This window comes from Bactrocera tryoni, unplaced genomic scaffold, assembly GCF_016617805.1.
Source record: "Bactrocera tryoni isolate S06 unplaced genomic scaffold, CSIRO_BtryS06_freeze2 scaffold_25, whole genome shotgun sequence".
In the NCBI taxonomy this organism is placed as follows: Eukaryota; Metazoa; Arthropoda; class Insecta; order Diptera; family Tephritidae; genus Bactrocera; species Bactrocera tryoni.
The window spans coordinates 4,920,275-4,942,833 of record NW_024395977.1 but is presented as its reverse complement, the minus strand read 5'-3'; the positions used below and the strand labels follow the sequence as shown (position 1 = coordinate 4,942,833).

Genomic DNA, 22,559 nt, shown 5'->3' with positions numbered 1-22,559 from the left:
ATGTCGTAATTTTTCAACAAAAATAGAGTTCGGCAGCATATTTGGTTTTGTAGTAAAAAACTTGCCTGGTAATCGGGTTGCGGTTCCGAATAACATTTCGGCTGCGAACGCTTTTAACTCTTCCTTAACGGCATTTCGTAGTCCTAAAAGAGTAAGTCCTAAATTATCTACCCAATATTCTTTTCCGGTGGCTAGTATGGCGTTTTTAAATGAACGATGCCACCCTTCTATCAATCCATTTGTTTGTGGATGATACGGTGATGTTCGTTCACGCTGAGTACCTAATGTTAGTAAAATCTCTTGAAACATTTTTAATTCGAATTGAGTTCCTTGGTTTGTGATTATCTTCTGAGGTGAGCCGTATCGTCCAACCCACTCGTTCAAGAAAACTCTACATTAGAGTGATTCAAAAAAAAAACCTCTAAGAAAGCCTCTCCAAGCATGAGTTCTCAATTGTAACGGGAAGGTCCTCCTACATACAGTTTTCTTTTTTTTCTTATTATCAGAAAGAAAAATTTATATCTCGCTTCCAACTATTTGAAAAAATATCTTGTTCCTTAGATTTTGTAGGAAATTTAATGCTCTACAAAAAAGGTTTCCTATGATTTTTTCGTAAACCCAACCGTTTAAAAGATATTAACAGTTAAAGATTGATTATTTTTGGGAATTTTTTTTATTTCTTATGAATTTTATAACTCAATGAAGAAAATTATTATGATTGATGAAACTCATAGTTTTGTAGGAAATTTACTGCTCTATAAATATGGTATCTTATGATTTTTCGATTAAGTTAAGCGTTTGCGAGATATTCATCGTCAAACATCAATGCATTTTAAGGTGGATAAAAAAAAAAATTTTTTCGTTTAGTCCTCTGAAAAATAGGTTCCTAGACACCTCAAATATCATTAAACTTGCTTACTTATCAGCAAAGCCGAAATTCTACTAAAAATAAATATCTAATTATATATTAATATACATATATACATACATATATACATAATGCATTTACATGCAATGCACATCTAATAATAATAAAAATGCATGGGGACACAAGTCATAAATTTACAGATGAGATTACATTAAACACACACACAAACATGTATTAAATTGTACCCATGAAAACAACCCCATGTAGCATAAAACATATCAAGCAGCATAAACAATAATCTGCAATACATACGAACATACACACATACACACATATTTAATTATTTAAGAAAGTTTTAAAAAATGTATCTTTAAGTTAAGTTTTTTAATTATTAAATAACTAAAAAAATATATTTTTTTTAGCGGAGCTGCATTGGGGCAGCGTTACCGCGTAGCTTTATTTGAGTTTTCAAACTGAAGTTAGCTTAAGAGAATTACAATATTTATACTTGATTCTAACTTTAATAATTATAAGTGGCGTGATTCGCTTCCACGAATCTTATGCTGCACAACAGGTAGTGCAGACGCTGACCATGCACTTTCTGGTGCATTTCGGTCACACGTGCTGGAAGTTGTAAGTCGATACTTAAGTAACAAGTGTTGTGTTAACTCTTCCCCTCTTAAATCGATTGTCCCCAATCGGTGTTGATCGTAGGGTGTGCCGTTGTTATTTGCAAAAAAGGACCTTTCCGCACGTTTACTACGTCCTCTGCACTAGATCCAGGTGACAAATATACTTTTTGACAATTTTTATATAAAAATGGTATAACGATTATAATTATTACAATTATCATTACATCAGAACTTAAGCTAATTATTGAGGAACTGTCGCTTTTATTTATCAAAAATTCAATATTGTTTTCATGCTGGAGTTGTTTCACATACATTGTCTCCAGTCTTAATTCTTTATTAGCAAAATTTGTATTTTCTTTAATTTTATTTATAACATTTGGTAATACAAAGGATTCATATAATATAATGTTAAATACGCTTATTTCGCAATTTTTAAATTTTATTAAAAAAGTTCCTCTTTGTTTTATATTTTGTTTATTACAATTTTGTGTAATTTTTGATTGAAAATTTTTAAATATTAGGATGCCTGGTAGCACTTCATTTACAGATTGCTCATTACAAATTCTGAGCTTACAAGCTGCTTCTTCAAACTTTAGTATATTTGCTAAACATTGATCCTTCTCTTTAACTAAATTTTTCTCCAAATATCCTTAATTTCTACATTGTACATATTATTATCTTCATCTACTAGTACATCGTATTTGTCTAAAATTAATGATTTATTGTTTATATTGGGAAGGGGTTCAATTTTGATTTGGGATAGGATGCTGTTGGAATATTGGGGTATGAGGACGGTTATAATGATCGTGTTATCCTGGAAAAGTGCTGCTGTTTTTATGTGGCTACAGCTTTCGAAATCGGTAATGAGATTTATTGCTGTAGATGTCAGTATATCTGTTGGTATTATGCCTAATTTGCTTGAAAAAATTATCTGTCCAATGTCGTCCACGTGATATATCGTTGTTAACCTGACAGGTATGTTTAATGAATTGAATGTCGTCTTCCAAAGTCTTAATCCTATTCTGCGCTGTTTCTTTAAGTTCGTTTATGTAATTACTCACAATAATTTGCTGCTTATTTATATGATTCGTAACGTTGCTTATTTGTCCGGAAATAAGGTTGCTAAAGTATAATAAATTATTAATATTTTGTGCATCTGTTCTTTCGCTTTTATGCAATTGTGTAAGTGCGTCGCTAATTTCTTTTTCGTCGTCGCTGTCCATGGTACTTGCTATGTATTTTAATCCTTTCCCTGTGATATTAAGGAGACCTCGATTAGATTTAAATTGTGGGTGTAAACCTTCTAGCTTCGCTTCTAATAAAATGAAATTTTTTTGAGTTGTGTCAAGCAATTGTCTGTCCTCAAAAGTAGATAGTTGTCTTTAGTGTATTAATGTTGTCCGAAATAAGTGAAAGTGTTTCCTCATATTTGGTTAAGTTGATAAAATGTAGGACTTTATCATAATGGTTAATTGTCCTTACTTCTCCTGTCTTAATTGGTAGATATCCATTATTGTTTGTCAAGTCCTGAACGTCAAATTGTTGGGTTTTTGTAGTGGGTGCCAATATAATTAGGATGAGATAAATTTGTAGGTTCTCTATTTCGAGGTTTTTCCACCTGCAAGTAATTTTTTCTTCTTAGCATTGTTTTATGTTGTTTTTGTGAACAATCCTGCCTGTTTTAGTTTCAACGGTGGTATTATAATTCTGCGCGACAATTTCTTTTCTAAATCTAGATGAGTCTTAGTCCTAATCTCTTATTTATCTTAACAAAAATTTCATCTCCTTCAAAATATTGTTCGGGTGGCGTTCGGTTTTTATTGTGGTAGGAAAGAGTTTCTTTTCTTTCTTCTTCTATTAGCCTGTGGTCGCTACTGACCAGTCTTCCGAAGAAGATTTAAATGGGTTTTTTCCCGTTGTTGAATGAATAGTGTAGTTATATTCTTTGATTGATTGTTCCAAAAGTTCTTGGAACGATCGGTGTGTTTTCTCTGTTTGCAGACAACGCATAATCTCCTGTAGAGTAGAATGAAAGCGCTCAACCTGACCGTTCGAGCAGCTTGTGTAAGGGGGTTGGGGGGGTGCGATATATTTTGGTGCCAAATTCGTTCTCTATCATAAAGTTGATGGACTCTGAGTTAAAGGATCTTTCATTATCTATTACCAATGTTTCCGGTACAAGGAAGAAGAGAATGTCCCTTAAAGGTTGCCTAATATCCTCTGCTGCCTTTGATTTAATGGGTTTCGCAATAGCGTATTTTGAGAATTTGTCCATTGCTGTCAGAACTAGCTTTTTGCCTATCAATAATATATCTACGTAGATTATTTGTTCAGGGAAATTAGGTATGGGTGTGGCTTGTAGCTGTGGTTTTGATGGGTGGCGATCGGACTTGTTCTCCTTACAAGTAACGCATTTTTTTTATTAACTTATTTATTTTATTCGCCATACTTGGAAAATAGAATTTTTCTAAAATTTGTATCTTATTCTGCTTGCAATTTCTATGCGCTCTCTTATGTTATAATTATTATTTATAATATTATTTATAATAATATTTTCTTGCTCTTCCTCATTTGTTATGTCTTCCACTTGGAACTGTGAAAACCTAATCTTATATTTGTCAAAGTGTAAGGGGTAAATTTCTTGAATCTTGCCCATAATGTGCTCCTCCATTTTGATGCAGTTTATTAAATATGATTTCAAATTGATATGTTGACGTTACATCCTTATTTAAAAATATTTGGTTTTTAAACGCGTTAATTAGTGCTTCTACGCAGTATATTAAATTGTGGGATGAGCTGTCATCCGAATTTGTCGCTATTGATAGCGTATGCAAATTTGATTCTTGGTGTGAAATTCTTGACAGTGCGTCGGCCACGAGTTTTGTTCTACCTGGTTTATAGTGCATTTCATAACTGTATTCTGCTAGTATTGCCTTCCAGCGTTTCATTTTGCTATTAGCATTCTTGTTGCTTAACGCATAAGTTAATGGTTGGTGATCGGTGAATATTTTTACTCTGGCCTATCCATACAGATAATTACGAAATTAATTCAATGACCAAATGATGGCTAACATTTCTTTTTCGTTTGCGGCATAGTGCTCTTCCGCTTTGCTTAATGTCATAGATAAAAATGCTATTGGTCTATCTGACTGAGACAATACTGCGCCTATGGCGAAGTTGGACGCATCCGTGGTCAGCTCAAATACTTTGCTGTAATCCGGTTACGTGAGGATGATGTCCTCTGAGGTGAAGGATTTTTTTATTTTCATGAAAACTTATATCGCTTCCTAATTCAAATTTATTTTTATGTTAGTAGATTTATTCCTTGACGTACGACCGTCTTCCCCTCTTAAAAGAGATGTTAGGGGTTTTGCAAGTTTGGCGTAATCTCTTATAAAACGCCGGTAGTACCCTGACATGCCGAGGAAGCTGCGAAGTTGTTTTAAATTTTGTGGTTGTGGAAAGTTTGAAATGGCTTCAACTTTTTTTGGGTTGGTTCTTATGCCAACCGGTGTGATTACATATCCTAAGAATTCTACTTCTTTTATGAAAAATTAACATTTTCCTAAGTGCACTTTCATATTAGCGTTTTCTAATGTTTCAAACACCTTATATATATGTTTGAAGTGTTCCTCTTCTGCTTTGCTAAAAACAATTATATCGTCGGTATACACGCAACATTTCCCTATGTGTTCTCTTAATATATCATCTAATGCGCGTTGAAAAATAGATGGCGCATTTTTTAGGCCAAATGGTAGTCGAGTAAATTCGTACTTCCCATTGTTGATAGAGAAAGCAGTTTTTCCTATATCAGATTTTTTTAGTGGAATCTGGTGAAAACCACTTTTAAGATCGAGAACTGAGAAGAAATTGCTATTACCTAGTTGAAAAATTACTTCTGTAATTTCCGGAATGGGGTATCTGTCCGCGATCGTTACTTTGTTTAATTTCCTATAATCAATGACCATACGGTATTGTTTATTTCCTGCCTCGTCTGGCTACTTTGGTACAATCCACACTGGGGAGTTGTACGGTGATCTAGATGGTCTAATTATACCGTCGCTTAAAAGCTTTTCTACTTGAGATTCCACTTCCTGTTTCAATGCTGCAAGATATGGATAGAATTTTGTATAAACAGGGGAATCGAATGTTGTCCGAATTTGTCCGACAACTTTTGTTGTATAAGTTAGCTTTTCGTCAGGTTCGGAAAAAAGATTTGGGTATTTATTTACGATGTTTTCCATCGTGTGCATTTGATTTTCTGAGAGGTTTCCCTCATCAACATTAATTGCGTTCACTCGCTGTGAGGGGAGCTGTTTGAGGTGAACCTTAAAGCCGTTACTTAAATTCATGTAATTTTCGCCAGTATATATAATGGCTTTAAATTCCCGAAGGGTATCATTCTCTAGAATACCGTCAAATGTTTTAAGAAGTGGCATTAGATAGAATATAATTTTATCTTTAAAGTTAAAAAGTTGAACATAAGTGTGTTCTCTGATTTCTAAATTTCCCGCAATAGATTTTGCAAAAACGGGGTTGTCGTTTTGGATTCTTTTTTTTGCCAGCTCTGGCTTAACATAATTTTTACTGGAACCTGTATCTACTAAAAATTTTAAAATTCTGCCGCTCTCTGCCTTTACTTCGAAGAAGGAGAGCGAAGAGCTAATTATTCTAAAAAATGGATATCGCTTGGTTCACCAAATTGCCCGTCTTCCTGTGACGTTGTGTTAATGTAAAATGTTCGTTGCTCCTTCCTTCGCTCTTGATTCGGAAATTGTTGTAGCCTCTTGCCAAAGTGCTCGCTTCCTTGTTGTCTGTTTACATAGTTAACGTGACGAGAGTGTATGCTCGGGTCGACGTCCATGGGCTCTGGACGTGGCCGCGGTTTCGAAGGTCTTGAGGGGTTATTATCGTAGTGAAAATTGTTATATTGATGTTGCCTTGGTTGCCAAGTTGTCCGCTGTGGTTGGGGGTAAATGAACTATCTGGGGATAAAATTGGTGCTTTTGTGGCTGTGGAAAATTCCTTCTTGGAGGTAAGGGTGGAGTCTGTACTAGTTTTCCATTGTACGCATGATTCATACGAAAGTTTTTGTTCTGTAGTTTTAAACAGAGATGAAGAGCCTGCGGCGGGTCTGCCGGGTCTCATATTCCTAATAGTCTAGGTAAATCTCCGTTAAGCCCTCTTATAAAAGTATCTAATGCTTTGTCTCTATATGCTTGCGTCAGCATGCCCATATCGAGACAACCCAATTTATTTAGTATCAATGAAAGGTGGCTATACACCTGTTGATAAAAATCTGAAACTGTTTTATTTCCTTGGATCAATGTGGTCATTTGATATTCTAATATTGACAAGTCGCGATTGTCACCGTAATGCGTAATTAGACATTTGGAAATTGATTTCCAATCAAGTGGCGTATTGTATGCTTTCAATGCCGCATCGGCATTGCCTATGATTTTGTTACGTATTACGCTTAAAATTCCGTAATACTTCGGTGTCCCCTTATGAGGTGCGTATATAGCTAAATCTCTATCTACGCTTTTTTCCACGAGTTGAATTCTCCTAGATTGCCAGAGAATTCTTTTAGACATTTTACGATGGCAGGTATCCTGTCCAATTCGCCTAAGTTGTTCCTATGCTCTATGTCTATTGTTTGGTCCGTAATGTCGGTTACAATTGCATTTGGGTGTAATGCCGCATGTACCACTTGCGGTCCCTGTGTCTTTACTATATCTGAAGCTATACTAGCTATGAGCTTGGACGGGTCGTCCATGCTCAATTGTGTATTTTGGGATGTCTGAGGGGTATTAGGTGCCGAATTGGGGGAAGAATTGGAGGGCGGATTAAATTATTGGCGTTCGCCATTTGTATATTTTTAATATTCTTAGTATATACTTGTATAATAATATATGTATTAATATTCTTAATATAATTCTAAGTAGTTATTATAGGCTGCTTCCACTTACAGGATTGTTGGTAATTCTGTTGTCGCTGCTATTACCAATAGTATTCCTATTAGCTGCTGGGCCGGATATCTCCACTTGCTGAGCTGCAATTCGCCTCTTAAATATCTGCCTCTCAATATGCGTTGATTTTGCTTCCACAAAATTTTGTTGCATTAAATTTAATTTACATTTAAGCGTATTTTGTTGCACGCACACATTAATATTTAATTCACGCACACCGCTTGCTACCTTCAACGATGATTAATTGCTCGCTTTTTATTTATGTTTTTATTGTTATTATATTCTATTAATTTGTGTTTTGTATTATTTTTGTAGTTTGTTAATTAAATTTTTTTTCATTAAAAATTAAATGATTTGTATCCCTGAACTTAAGTGTATTTTAAGCTTAGCAAGTTGCAGTTTGCCACACTCTTCAATTTGTTATTCTAAGTTTTTTTCTTTAACTCTCTGCAGATTTAGTTTCTTAAGCAGTCTTTCGATATTTTTTAGTTTTCACACATCATTAAGTTTGTATTATTGCTTTGTTCGTTCTTTCACTTTTACACGCTTTTAGTTGTTTGGTATTTGTTACATGTGTCGTTTTTAGTTTTGCTTTAAATTTTATTCATAATATCTCCGCGTTTTTATGCACATTGTCATGGATTTCTTAATTAACAGATAACACTTTGTGTGTCTTTTGTTATACTCTCGCAACAATGTTGCTAAGGAGAGTATTATAGTTTTGTTCACATAACGGTTGTTTGTAAGTCCTAAAACTAAAAGAGTCAGATATAGGGTTATATATACCAAAGTGATCAGGATGACGAGTAGAGTCGAAATCCGGATGTCTGTCTGTCCGTCCGTCCGTCTGTCCGTCCGTCTGTCCGTCCGTCCGTGCAAGCTGTAACTTTATTAAGTATTGAGATATCATGATGAAACTTGGTACACGTATTCCTTGGCTCCATAAGAAGGTCAAGTTCGAAGATGGGTAAAATCGGTCCACTGCCACGCCCACAAAATGGCGGAAACCGAAAACCAATAAAGTGTCATAACTAAGCCATAGATAATGATATTAAAGTGAAATTTGGCACAAAGGATCGCATTAGGGAGGGGCATATTTGGACGCAATTTTTTTGGAAAAGTGGGCGTGGCCCCGCCCCCTACTAAGTTTTTTGTACATATCTCGGAAACTACTAGAGCTATGTCAACCAAAGTCTACAGAGTCGTTTTCTTCAGGTATTTCTATATACAGTTCAAAAATGGAAGAAATCGGATAATAACCACGCCCACCTCCCATACAAAGGTTATGTTCAAAATCACTAAAAGTGCGTTAACCGACTAACAAAAAACGTCAGAAACACTAAATTTTACGGAAGAAATTGCAGAAGGAAGCTGCACTCAGGCTTTTTTTCAAAATTGAAAATGGGCGTGGCCTCGCCCACTTATGGACCAAAAACCATATCTCAGGAACTACTATACCGATTTCAATGAAATTCGGTATATAATATGTTCTTAACACCCTGATGACATGCACGAAATATAGGTGAAATCGGTTCACAACCACGCTTTCTTCCAACATAACGCTATTTTGAATTCCATTTGATGCCTTCTCTGTGTAATATACATATACATTTGGAACCAATGATGATAGCGGAATAAAACTTTACAAAAATACGGTATTTGAAAAATATGTAAATGGCGTATAATGAAATCTCGATTATCACTTTATCATGCGAGAGTATAAAATGTTCGGTGACACCCGAATTTAGCCCTTCCTTACTTGTTTTTCACGTGTATTTAGAAACTCGCGAATAGAGCTGGCTAGCAACTAGTGCTTCCAGTTTGCTTTATGCTACTAGGGAGCCTTTCTTTCTCTATTATTTATGACTTTTTAGCTCGGGCGTCAGTTAAGCTTTTTAGTTATTAAATAACTAAAAAAATATATTTTTTTTAGCGCAGCTGCATTGGGGCAGCGTTACCGCGTAGCTTTATTTGAGTTTTCAAACTGAAGTTAGCTTAACCGAATTTCAATATTTATACTTAATTATAACTTTAATAATTATAAGTGGCGTGGAACTTATGCTGCACAACAGGTAGTGCAGACGCTGACCATGCACTTTCTGGTGCATTTCGGTCACACGTGCCGGAAGTTGTAAGTCGATACTTAAGTAACAAGTGTTGTGTAAACTTGTATAAGGAAGGAAAATATCAAAATAAAATTAGATTTGAAATACAATCTCAGCAGAAAACATTCTTTTTATTTACATATATATTTTATTTCCCCCCACCAGTGGTAGGGGTAAAAGAAAACATAAAAAGAAATATTTCAAGTAAAGTGCACGACAGAGAACCTTGTAGGATGGGTAGGCCGAAGGCAAGTTTGGATACTGGATAGTGCGTTTGGATTTGGTAGTAATATCTTCTGTTTGAGTCAAATAAAAATAACAATCACTTATATGATCCTTTGGTTCCGTTCAAATCATTGGCATAGCAAATGACAAATGTCTAGGTTCTTGTTTAGCCCAACCTAAAAGGAGCCTCACACACGTTACACAATATTTATGTGGAACCCAGGATTTGGCTTGATTCCTCACAGGAAAACCAAAATAGTCTAAATAGCACTGTTCAATTAGTGATGTGAAATTTCGACGCTGAGATGTAAAAGTTAATTCTCCACACACGTAACAAAAGTTGTCCGGGTTGTTCAAACACTTTCGTTTCATATTTACGATATAACTAATGTAAATAAAATGTAACTTAGCAAACACAATAGTTAGACAGTCGACTAAATGCAGTTATGTAATTAAAGAAACGTACATGAGGTCAGAAATGAATATGTAGCTGTCAAAAGAAAACTGGATGTGATAGAAACAAAACCATTATATATTTTTAATGAGGGTACACCAACATAAATAAAAATCATAACAAAGTTCATGTAACAAAATCAGTGTTTACCAGTGATATCTGTATATGGAATGCTAACGGTGTTAACCATCATAAATTAGAAATCATTAGATTTCTGACTGAAAAAATATAGATGTAATTCTTATATCAGAAACTCATCTAATAAATAAAAATAATTTTAATATACCGGAATTTAGAATCATGGTACAAATTATCCAGATGGAAAAGCGTATGGTGGCACGGCAGTGTTGTTTAGAAATCGTTTAAGCCAATATGCTTTAGAATCTTATGCTACACCACGGTTACAAGCTACAACAATATCCCTAAATAATCGGGGTTCTGACTTAAACCTTACGGCTATATACAGTCCACCTCGTTTTACAATTACAGATAGCGAATTTAAAAACCTTTTTGGAAAGCATAATAACCTGGATATAATATCTCCTAGTAAGCCGACATACTGGCCCAGTGATACAAAACAAAAAAAAATACCAGACTTAATAGATTTTGCTAAAGTCAAAAATATAGATAGATAGCTTACGACAGCTGATACATGTACAGACTTATCATCTGATCATTCACCTGTACTAATAAGTTATCCGAACAGCCCATGATATTAGAGCCAAAAGTTTCTCTAACATTTCATAAAACTAACTGGTTTAAGTATAGCAAACATATCAGCAGCCTCATCAATATTGATTGCAAAATAAATACAGAAAGAAACATTGATGAAAGTATAGGAGAATTAAATTATGTAATAACTAATGCAGCTGTTTTGGCAACACCAAAAAGAAAAAATATACCAGTTCGTTTTAGAAAGATCACCAATAATGAAATAGAAAAAGTTCTAAATGAGAAAAGGCGAGCTAGCCGTGAATGGCAGTTAAGTCGCTCCCCTTCAACTCTGTTTCAACTGAAATCTGCTGTACGTAAGTAAAAAAAAAGCGCTTAAACGCAAGGAACAACGCAACACTGAAAATTATATGAAGAAACTATGTTCAAATTCTAGCAAGCAAACCTCCACTTGGAAAGCCCAAAAGTTTTTCAAGCCACCAGTAGATTCCAACATGCCTCTAAGACAGTTGAATGGTAATTGGGCACGTAATGATGAGGATAAGGCAACTTACTTTGCAAATCACCTAAAAAAGTTATTTCAACCCAATTGCCCAAAGAACAACTTTAAGTTTCCAACCTTGCCCAATACCGCTAACGAGTCGCTCGTATCTACTTCTGAAGTTACTAGAATCATAAGAGAGCTAAATCCGGAAAAGGCAACAGGACACGATAATATTACTCCAAAAATGATAACTGAGTTCCCAAATATTGCGATAAAATTGCTCTCCTTGCTGTTTAATGCAATTCTTCTTCTTCTTCTTAATTGACGTAGACACCGCTTACGCGATTATAGCCGAGTTAACAACAGCGCGCCAGTCGTTTCTTCTTTTCGCTATGTGGCGCCAATTGAATATTTCAAGCGAAGCCAGGTCCTTCTCCACTTGGTCCATCCAACGGAGTGGAGGTCTTCCTCTTCCTCTGCTTCCCCCGGCGGGTACTGCGTCGAATACTTTCAGAGCTGGAGCGTTTTCGTCCATCCGAACAACATAACCTAGCCAGCGTAGCCGCTGTCTTTTAATTCGCTGAACTATGTCGATGTCGACGTATATCTCGTACAGCTCATCGTTCCATCGAATGCGGTATTCGCCGTGGCTAACGCGCAAAAGGACCATAAATCTTTCGCAGAACGTTTCTCTCGAAAACTCGCAACGTCGACTCATCAGTCCAAGACTCTGCACCATATAGCAGAACGAGAATTACGAGTGACTCATAGAGTTTGGTTTTTGTTTGTCGAGAGAGGACTTTGCTTCTCGATTGCCTACTTAGTCCGAAGTAGCACCTGTTGGCAAGAGTTATCCTGCGTTGGATTTCTAGGCTGACATTGTTGCTGGTGTTTACGTGAGTGCCAAGTCGCGAGTGCGACGACTGTTTGTTTGATGACAGGAGATATTTCATCTTGCCCTTGGACAAGACGTAGACCACAACATATTTTAACAAATTATACAAACATTGAATCGAATCACATCGAATCCACCACACTTATTTTCTACGGAACATTGGATAAAAACATGTGTATAAAAACACTTTGATAAAGGACAATTTCTTTTTCCATTGTAAAGATCTAAAACATATATTAACAGACCACAATGACTTTTGTTTATTTAACACATACCAAATAATAATAATTAAGTCACAAACCTTATTAAAAAATTTTATATTTAAGTTTTTCAGTTCAACAAAAATTGCACTTAAAATAAGTAAATAGTAATTATTGCACTTGCTAAAACATGTGTTGGCTAAATGAGTTAAGCCTTCCGCCCTCATACAGCACTACACCCCACAACACACCACGCATAAAGCAACTCTGTCGATCAAAAAGCAACGCTGGCACACTCTCCACATTTGGAGACCACACTCATCGTCAACATCGTTGGAAGCAGCAGTCTACACCCACACACACACACCAATACACGCCGTACATCAACCCACCATAACTCTCCACAGCCCAACGAGCAAAAAAGGGCTCGTCCTAAAAGAAGCGTCCCTTTTCGATCACGACTTTTGAGCGAATAACATCGGCGGACATTGCTATACGCAGCTTCGAGTTTCCATCTATCGTTTTTCATTTTCGGCAATCAAAGCAATTTTATATCAGTTTTTCATCTTCGGCACGCAATTCACGCGACTTTGTACATTTTCATATTCGTCACACTATCAAAGCAATTTTATATCGTTTTCGTGTTCGGCACGCAATCTACGCAACTTTATACATTTTCAAAAATCATCCTTTTTAAATCTGGCGATCTTCGACACGCAGCGGAGGGCATCCTTTTAAATCTGGCGATCTTCGGCACGCAGCGGAGGGCATCCTGTTACATCTGGCGTCCTTCGGCGCAGCAGTTCAATCCACATCTAATAACATAAGTTACAGGTGTCTCCTATCTAATTGTGTAAACATAAGTCTCACGCCTCCACTGGTGTTCGACCAGGGAGAGTGGTATTGTATCATTCGTCATTTCATCAAATAAAATTGTGATCCCATTTTTTTAAAAAACAACGCATTGTGTACAGAGAATCTTCTTTCCGGAGTGAAAACGTAAGTGTAAAACTTATCTATGGTCCTTCGAGAGCCACCCTGAATGGCCCTATAGTGAAATAAATAGCAAAAAAAAAAAAAAAAAAAAAAAATATTAAAATTTACAAAAAAATTACAATTGGTGACAAAGTGAACAAGTGTAGTGAAAGAGTGAAATTATAGAAAACATAGAGGAAAAGGATGTATATACAATATACATATACATATGTATGTATAATAAAGGCACAAGTGCAGTGACATTGAAAAAAAAAAAATACATAAGTAAAATCAAATAAGAACACACTTACATATACACATATACAGTGCGGAAAAAAAAAAAAAATAAATAAATAAATAAACTAAGCAGTTACAAAAAACGGGCGCGGAAAGAAAAAACTTGGCACAACGTACATCGCATACATACAACGTAATCCCCAAAATCCCATGACGGATAACAAAGTGAGTCGTATCGATTCCTTTATTATTATATATGTATTTTATTTCAATTTCTGTACCATAAAAAAGGTTTTGCGTCAAATGTATTTTATTTGCATAGAATAACTCATCAAGTTATTCTCATTTTATTTTATTGCCTTTGCAAAAGAAAAATAAAAAGACACCGGTTGCCAAGCGGTCAAATTAACTTTCGGTTAAAACCGAAATACCGCAAATAATACTGTTTGGAATCACAGTTAATATATTTATTTACATATATTTATACATATGTATTTATATACATACATATGTATTAATGTACTGTATATTTATATCGAAATATAATATATAAAGATTGTTTAGTGGCCACTAATGCTTACCTTCGTGTTTTAAAACATAAAATTTCCACAAACAAACAAAAAAAAAAAAAAAATTTTTCAAGTTTTTACTTGCACATAAATATGTCCGGTGATACCCCTTATGCTTGATCAAGCAATAAGCAGGATCGCCTCAAATAAGTAAGCAAACCAAAAGGCAAAAAACAAAAACAATTATATATTGTATATAAGTATATATAGAAAAGAAAAGGGTACAGAAAACCGAATAGGAAGAAACTACATATTTACATACATATATGCACCATTTTGAACATACGTACATTTATATACTATAAACTCAACTGTTTGAGAACATATACGTACATCGCATACATACATACGTACATATACATATGTACTTACCGGAAATAAAGAGAGTGCACATTGTAAGCCGAAGTGCACATACAGTTTATTTCATTTTTCAAATCCGTTTATCCGCGCTCTGCTCCACTAATAAACAATATATGCACGTTTGCATATACACTTCCACATAATTATATATGTACGTAGCGTAAATTATAATTTCACGAGGGTACCTAAAAAATATTATATACTTATTAAACGGTTCGGTAGAAAAAGTATAAAGTATTAAAATATATATTTACGAGTACGTAAATAAACAATAATTACGAACAATTTAATTTACACATTCAAAGTCCAAATTGGCACATTTTCGGCAATACCCCTTGTGCTTTACAAGCAAATACAAGCAGGATTGCGTATACATATGTATGTACAAAAAACACTGATCTCTTATATGAGCACTCAGTTGCAAGTACATACATACAAACGGATTCGTCTATAGGTATACCCTATAAGACTTAAAAACACTAAACAAATTAATAAAATAAATATTGCATTTTTAGCAATTAAATAATAATAAATAAATTCGTTAATACTTTTATGCTTTTTCGAGATTAATTAAAACGAACGCGTTATTTAATTTATTCCGATCGACAAAATAAAATAAAACAAAAACTTTTAAAATTTTAATATTATTATAGCCAGAAATTTCGCTTGCAATCAGCAATTCGATTCAAATTCAATCATTTTACACGGAAAAAGAAAATTATTTAACCTTGTTCATTTATTTGTTCTAAATGAACGCAGATTCCAAAGAATCCAAATCTTCTCATCTTCTGAAAGTTCCAAAAATGATTTTCGGACGAAAAAAAGTCCATGCACACCTGCAGAAGCTACACGCTCAAAAGCAGGTGTTACACAAACAAAAACAAGGGGAAAGACATTGTATCCAGTAAATTTATTGCTGAGAGGACAGTTTTATAAAATACTGCACTCGATTTTCATCTTCGCCGAATTCAAGATAATTCTGAATCGGCATTAGAAATTAAAAGGAAAAAAATCTGGACAATTTTTGGATACGTCTCCGGGAAGTTTCTTATGACGCAATAGTAGTAATCTGATGATTCAGATCTACCAGAAAATTTTAAATCCTCGGTTTACGCTTAAATACGAAAATTGCCTCTAGACCAATTTGAAGAAACGAAAGCAATGATTACAGATCAATTGAAATTAATTAAAGCAATTGCACCTTACCCACTTCCGCGAGTAGAGATGCCACAAGTACAAAGTCAAGAAGCAAGTTCAGGCATCCACCTCAAGGTGCCTGCATGTGACACAGAAATTTTTCATAAGGGGTTGTGAACAATGGCCGTCCTTCCGGGACATGTTCACAGCCGTTTACATAAACCACCCAAAATTATCTAATGCACAAAATTGTATCACCTCCGATACAAAACGAAAGGTCAAGCTGGCATCATAGTAAAACAGTTCGCATTAAATGACGACAATTTTAATTTGGCTTGGGAAGCTTTAAAATCAAGATACGAGAATGAACGAATATTGGTCGATAAGCAGATAACAATTCTGATGAACTTGCCAAAAATTCAAAAGGAAACCAGTGAAGAATTTATCAAACTTCAATCCACTGTTTCCAATTGTTTGTCGATTTTATCGACCCAAAATATTCCCACAGACAACTGGGACCCTATACTGGTAAATATATGCACAGCAGCATTACCAGAAAAGTCTTTATTATTGTGGGAGCAATCGCTCTCATCACGTAAAAATGCCCAGCGTGGCAACAAATGAAAGATTTTCTCACTACCCAGTACGAAATCGCAGAAAGGGTTTAGACAAAAAAATAAATACAAGTAAACCAAAAGGTATTCAAAAAGATTTCAATAGAAGCTTCCACAAGCCCCAAGCCAATAGCAACAACAATTTAAATAGAAGCTTCTTCAAAACGCAATCGTTCTCATCTGAACAGAATAAATATCGATCATGTGAACTATGTACAGGAGGGCATAAGCTCAAATCTTGCGAGATTTAAAAAATTGAATATTATCGACCGCAACAATTTCGTAAAACTAAAAGACTTTGTACAAACTGTCTGTCACATGCGCATACACTCAAAGAATGCGAAAGCAAATTTAACTGCGTCTATTGTCATAAACGACACCATTCGATGCTTCATATTAATAATTTTTCCAGCTTACCCCCAAACAGCGCAAATATCAAAAGAGCCGCGGGTTTAGTTGCAACAACAAATCCCGAAGTGCCAAATTCTCAAAATTGCCAAGAAGCACCATGCTGCTCAAAGGCATTAACAACTCAAACGCTACACAGCGAAAATCAAAGTAGGGTACTACTACCCACAGCAGTCGTCTCCATCGAACATCGAGGAGAACTGTTTAAGCTAAGAGCCCTAATAGACCGAGGATCACAACGATCTTTCATAGCGTCTAGGGCACAAAATAGGCTAAATCTGCCAACAAGACAAGCCAACTTTGAAATTACGGGAATGGGCGGAAGAGTAGTTCAAAACTCTAATAAAATCTGCCCCATTACCCTATTTTCCCCCCAAGCGGATATAAGAATACAAGCAGAAGCTATAGTCTTACCGCAATTAACCAATATGTTACCAAGCTATCATATAAATAGCAAGCATTGGGAAAAGGTTTCACACCTTAAGTTAGCAGATCCCAACTGCAACACCCCGCTCAAATAGACCTTCTATTAGGCAGCGATCTCATACCTCAAATAATACTCGAAGGTATTGAGAAAATTTCAAACACACTGTTGGCACAAAAGACTATTTTCGGTTGGATCCTAAGTGGACTAGTTACGGAACCAGTCACAACAATGACAACTCAAGTTGAGGAAATCTCGAATGAGTACCTCAATTCCCAATTGAGAAAATTTTGGGAAATAGAAGAACTCCCCCCCCATTTCAATCAAAACCCCAGAAGATCAGTATTGTGAAGACTTTTACAAAGCCACAACTACTAGATCAGATAATGGTCGGTATGTCGTACGACTACCACTTAAACACCAATTTCCCAACACAATCGCCTTAGGTCACTCTCGCACCTCTGCAATACAGCAGTTTCAAAGTATGGAAAGAAACCTACTTAAAAAAGGTGAACTAAAACTAAAATATGATGGTGTGTTGGAAGAATACCTCCATTTAGATCACATGGAGGAAGTAAGCCCCTGCGAGAAAAACATCAATGGCAAATACTACTCATTTTACTTGCCACATCACGCAGTAGTAAAGCCAGATAAAAAAACAACTAAAGTAAGAGTTGTCTTCAACGCCTCAAGATCCACTAGCTCGGGAATTCCCTAAACGATATCCTGTTTACGGGACCCACGCTCCAACCTGATTTAATGCTGCTCATTCTAAACTGGCGTATATTCAAATACGTATTTAACGGGGACGTCGAAAAATGTATAGACAAATAGGCGTACATAAAGACGATCCAGATTTTCAGCGAATTATTTTCCGAAAATCCCTCAGTAGTCCACTACGCGACTTCAAAGCTAAAAACAGTGACCTTTGGCGTTAACTGTGCCCCATACTTAGCCATTCGAACACTTCATGAATTGGCTGAAAACACCAAGTCAGAATTTCCTCTGGCAACACAGGTGTTAAAATCACAAACGTATGTAGACGATATTCTGTCCGGAAGTCACAGTCTTCCACAAGCATACGAATCACTATCACAAGTGATCCAAGCCCTCAAATCCGCAGGGTTTCCATTAAAAAAGATTACGGCAAATCACCCAACTATATTAAAAAATATACCAAAAGAAAATTTGTTGGATACTAATTTCCTTATTTTCGAAAAGGAGAGTACAACAAAACTCTGGGCATCCAATGGAATGCGATATCGGACCAGTTTTCATACACAACTGAGTCCATATCCGCACTATCCGCCATTACAAAACGCCAAATTCTCTCCTCTGTGGCAAAACTTTTTGACCCCGCAGGATGGCTATCGCCAATTATGATACAAGCCAAAATCCTGATACAAGAATTATGGCTAGATGGTACCGACTGGGACGAGCAAGTAAAACCACTTCGTTTAGAAAAGTGGTCCCAGTTCGCGAGCACATCTAAAAGATATCACACAAATACAAATCCCAAGATGGGTTAATTATATCCCAGAGCACAAAGTCGAACTACACGGCTTTTGTGACGCCTCTGAAAAGGCGTATTGCGCCACTATATATGTTCGCACACAAAGTGACGAGGCGACTACAAGCCACTTACTAGTTGCAAAAGCAAAAGTGGCTCCTCTAAAAACCATAAGTCTACCACGACTAGAACTATGTGGTGCATTACTACTTGCCAAACTCGCATCCATAGTGCAAACCCAACTGAATATGGCGAAAAATAAATTATATCTCTGGTCCGATTCCGAGATTGTATTAGCTTGGTTGGAAAAACCACCACATGCATGGAAGACGTACATCTCCAATCGAACGTCTCAAATTCTTGACCTAGTGGGATCAGCTACTTGGCGACACGTAGCCAGTGCTGACAATCCTGCTGATCTAGGTACAAGAGGGTGCAAACCTCTGCACCTTGCCACCACCACCCTCTGGTGGAATGGCCCCCGATGGTTGACAGAATCTCCCGATTCTTGGCCACAATCGCCCATGCGCAACATTATTGCCCCAGAAAGTCGAAAGATCGACTCCTTTCACACAACATTGGATGATACTGACATCCTTGAGAGATTTTCATCTTACCCCGGGCCCTCAGGGTGATCGCTTACATGTTCAAATTCATCGAGCGACTCAAACTTAGAATTAAGGGAATACGCACAGCATATTCCCAAGGCGATACAGTGACGCACCTAGACTTACAAAAAGCAAAGGTTGCTCTTATCGCATCTACTCAAGCGCGCTACTTCAGCCAAGAGATATCGTTACTAAGAGAATCGAAGCCGATTGACAAAAAGAGCTCACTCTTAGTACTAAACCCATTCATAGATACGAAGGGTCTACTTCGTGCAAATGGTCGGCTTGCCAATTCAAGCCTAACGTATAACGAACGCCATCCCATTGTTATACCAGAGAGATCGCAACTTGCCACATTATATCTCAATTATGTCCACGTACTATTATTACATGCAGAACACCGCCTCATGCAACAAATAGTCCGCCAAGAGTTTTATATCCCAAGACTCAAGCCACAGATAAAGAAATGCATTTTTTCGTGCAAGATCTGCACTATGCATAAACAAAAGATGCGAACACAGATTATGGCAGCACTTCCACCGGAACGCTGCAACTTTGCTCTGCCCTTCACAATCACAGGTGTCGATTTTGCTGGGCCTTTTCAAATAAAGGCGTCCATGCTAAGGTCTCCCACACTGATGAAAGGCTACGTGGCTGTCTTTGTCTGTTTTACGACAAAAGCAGTACACCTAGAGCTGTGTACTAATCTGACAAAAGAGGCTTTCCTCGCGGCATTTGCTCGCTTCGTCGGACGACGTGGTTTTCCGTCAAAGCTCATGAGCGACAACGGCAAGACATTTATAGGAGCTCAAAGAGCCACTGAAAAACAGTTCGTGGACTTTATCAAACAAGTGTCACCTGAGATTTTACAAAAGTACGCTCCCCAAGGCATTAACTGGCAGTTCATTCCTCCAAGCGCTCCTCATATGGGTGGTTTATGGGAATCAGCGGTAAAAAGCTTTAAATCCCACTTTAAAAAAGTAGCTGGAAACTACAAATTTAACTTTGAAGAATTCACAACATTATTAATTCGTATTGAAGCCGTTCTCAATTCACGGCCATTGACGACACTCTCGCAAGATCCCTCAGATCTAACAGCTCTTACACCAGGGCACTTTCTAAAAGGAGCACCCATTCTGGCCATACCTGAGCCAGGCGTGGAGTCGCTTTCCTTACTAAATAGATGGGAAAGAATCAAAATTCTCCATCATGATTTCAGCCGCCGATGGAAGGAGGAGTATATAAAGGACCTTCACAAAAGGTACCGCTGGAAAACTCCCGAAAAGGCGCCAAAGCTTGGAGACTTTGTCCTAATACACGATGATTGTCTCCCCCCTACAGAATGGCGGCTTGGTCGCATAGAGAAGCTTCATCGCGGCTCCGACGGTCATATCCGAGTAGTTGATCTCCGTACTCAAAACGGAACTCTAACGAGACCGCTCGTTAAACTATGCTTCTTACCAACCGCAGATAATAACGAAAATGCACAGAATAAACAATCCGTACAATAATTCCGACACGCAGAAATTGAAAAATCCGTCTAATAACTAAAACCAAAATCAATCGCACATATGATAAATCATAAAGATGCTACAAAACAATGGGTAGATTACTAAGTTCTGACAAACCAAATAAAGTTGGTTACGAATCGCACTATTTCAATATATAGAAATGAATTGCAACTAAACACGACTTTCTCTTCATACAGGCAAACATGGATGCAGAAAACATGGCCACTCCAACGCCAACATTGCGATCGGCCATCAGTGTGCCCCGTCCAGTGGTTGCCCCAACACCGGCGCCTCGCGCAGTCACCGCATCAGCACCGTCAACTGCAGCTCGTAATGGCACACGAGCAGTGGCACCCACACCGTCACCACCAGCGGAGCCGCATCGCACACGATGCCCCCTTTGTCGCCGCCCCCATCGACTGCAACACTGCGGGCTCTTCAAGGGCATGTCACCCATCCAGCGGCAGCAGGTTGCACAGGCGCATGGGCATTGCAACAATTGTTTGGCACACACGCACGCGACGGAGGACTGTGACTCTGGGGCATTGTGCAAAATGTGTGGCAGGCAGCATCACACGCTGCTCCACCGCACCCCAAGACGTGAGGTTGGTCGGCCACTTGCCACTCGCAGACCGCAGCAATCCAGCCGTGTGGCACGACGACGAAGACCGCCACCACCTCCTGAGCCCCGTCTATGGCGTCCGCGAAGCGCAGTACCCATCAGGCGCCATCGTCAACGGCCACACTATCGGCGCAAGTCCGGACTTAGCAACGTTGTTGCAACGTTGCAACAACTCCAACGATTGCTAGGCTGAACATTCGCCTAGGGGGGCCGGGATGGCTAAATGAGTTAAGCCTTCCGCCCTCATACAGCACTACACCCCACAACACACCACGCATAAAGCAACTCTGTCGATCAAAAAGCAACGCTGGCACACTCTCCACATTTGGAGACCACACTCATCGTCAACATCGTTGGAAGCAGCAGTCTACACCCACACACACACACCAATACACGCCGATGAAGGGGGTGTCCCGATGAAGGGGGTGTCCCCGATGAAGGGGGTGGCCCGATGAAGGGGGTGTACCCGATGAAGGGGGTGTCCCCGATGAAGGGGGTGTCCCCGATGAAGGGGGTGTCCCCGATGAAGGGGGTGTCTCCCGATGAAGGGGGTGTCCCCCGATGAAGGGGGTGTCCAAAAAGGGTGCTGGTGTTTGAACCAGTACTGGGGACTGCGTTTTCTTGGGCCGACCAGCGGTCGTAGTATCGAGTTTTTTAAGCCCACGGATCAATTCGGTGCAGGGCCACATCGGTTGACTCAGGACCGTTACGGGGACATCGGTCCGTCCGGCGGCCAATAGAGTAACCTTTTTCTAGTCAATTGGCTGGGGGTGTGGGCTGTACCATTGCGATAGCGCTTTAATTGACCGCTTGGGTGGTCGGTGCTACTGATCCGGTCGGCACTGAAGGCGAGTCCTCCGGCGCGTACAAACGGACGCACACAAACTTTGGGCGCTCTAGCTAAGCTCTAAGCTACCGGGGGGGTCGGCAGGTCGCGGATAGCCGAACGGCCTGTAGTAGCAGGTTAGTCGCGAAATAAGTCAAAACGAATAAGCAATCCCCGACGAGGAGCGGCAGGAGTGAAGGATGCGGCACAAAAGCTAGCAGATCCGCTGGAAGCTCCTGGTGACTGTGGCGAAT

The 22,559-nt window shown here is 38.0% G+C and overlaps 1 protein-coding gene across 1 annotated transcript in view; it reads left to right on the top strand.

Moving 5' to 3' along the window:
• Window positions 1-21,672, top strand: part of LOC120780403 (mucin-5AC-like) — a 62,461-nt gene extending 40,789 nt beyond the window's left edge. The window contains exon 3 of the mRNA XM_040112688.1: window positions 21,055-21,672. Coding sequence (XP_039968622.1) covers window positions 21,055-21,672 — 618 coding nt within the window. The remainder of the gene's footprint in view (window positions 1-21,054) is intronic.
• The last annotated feature ends 887 nt before the right edge of the window (window positions 21,673-22,559 follow it).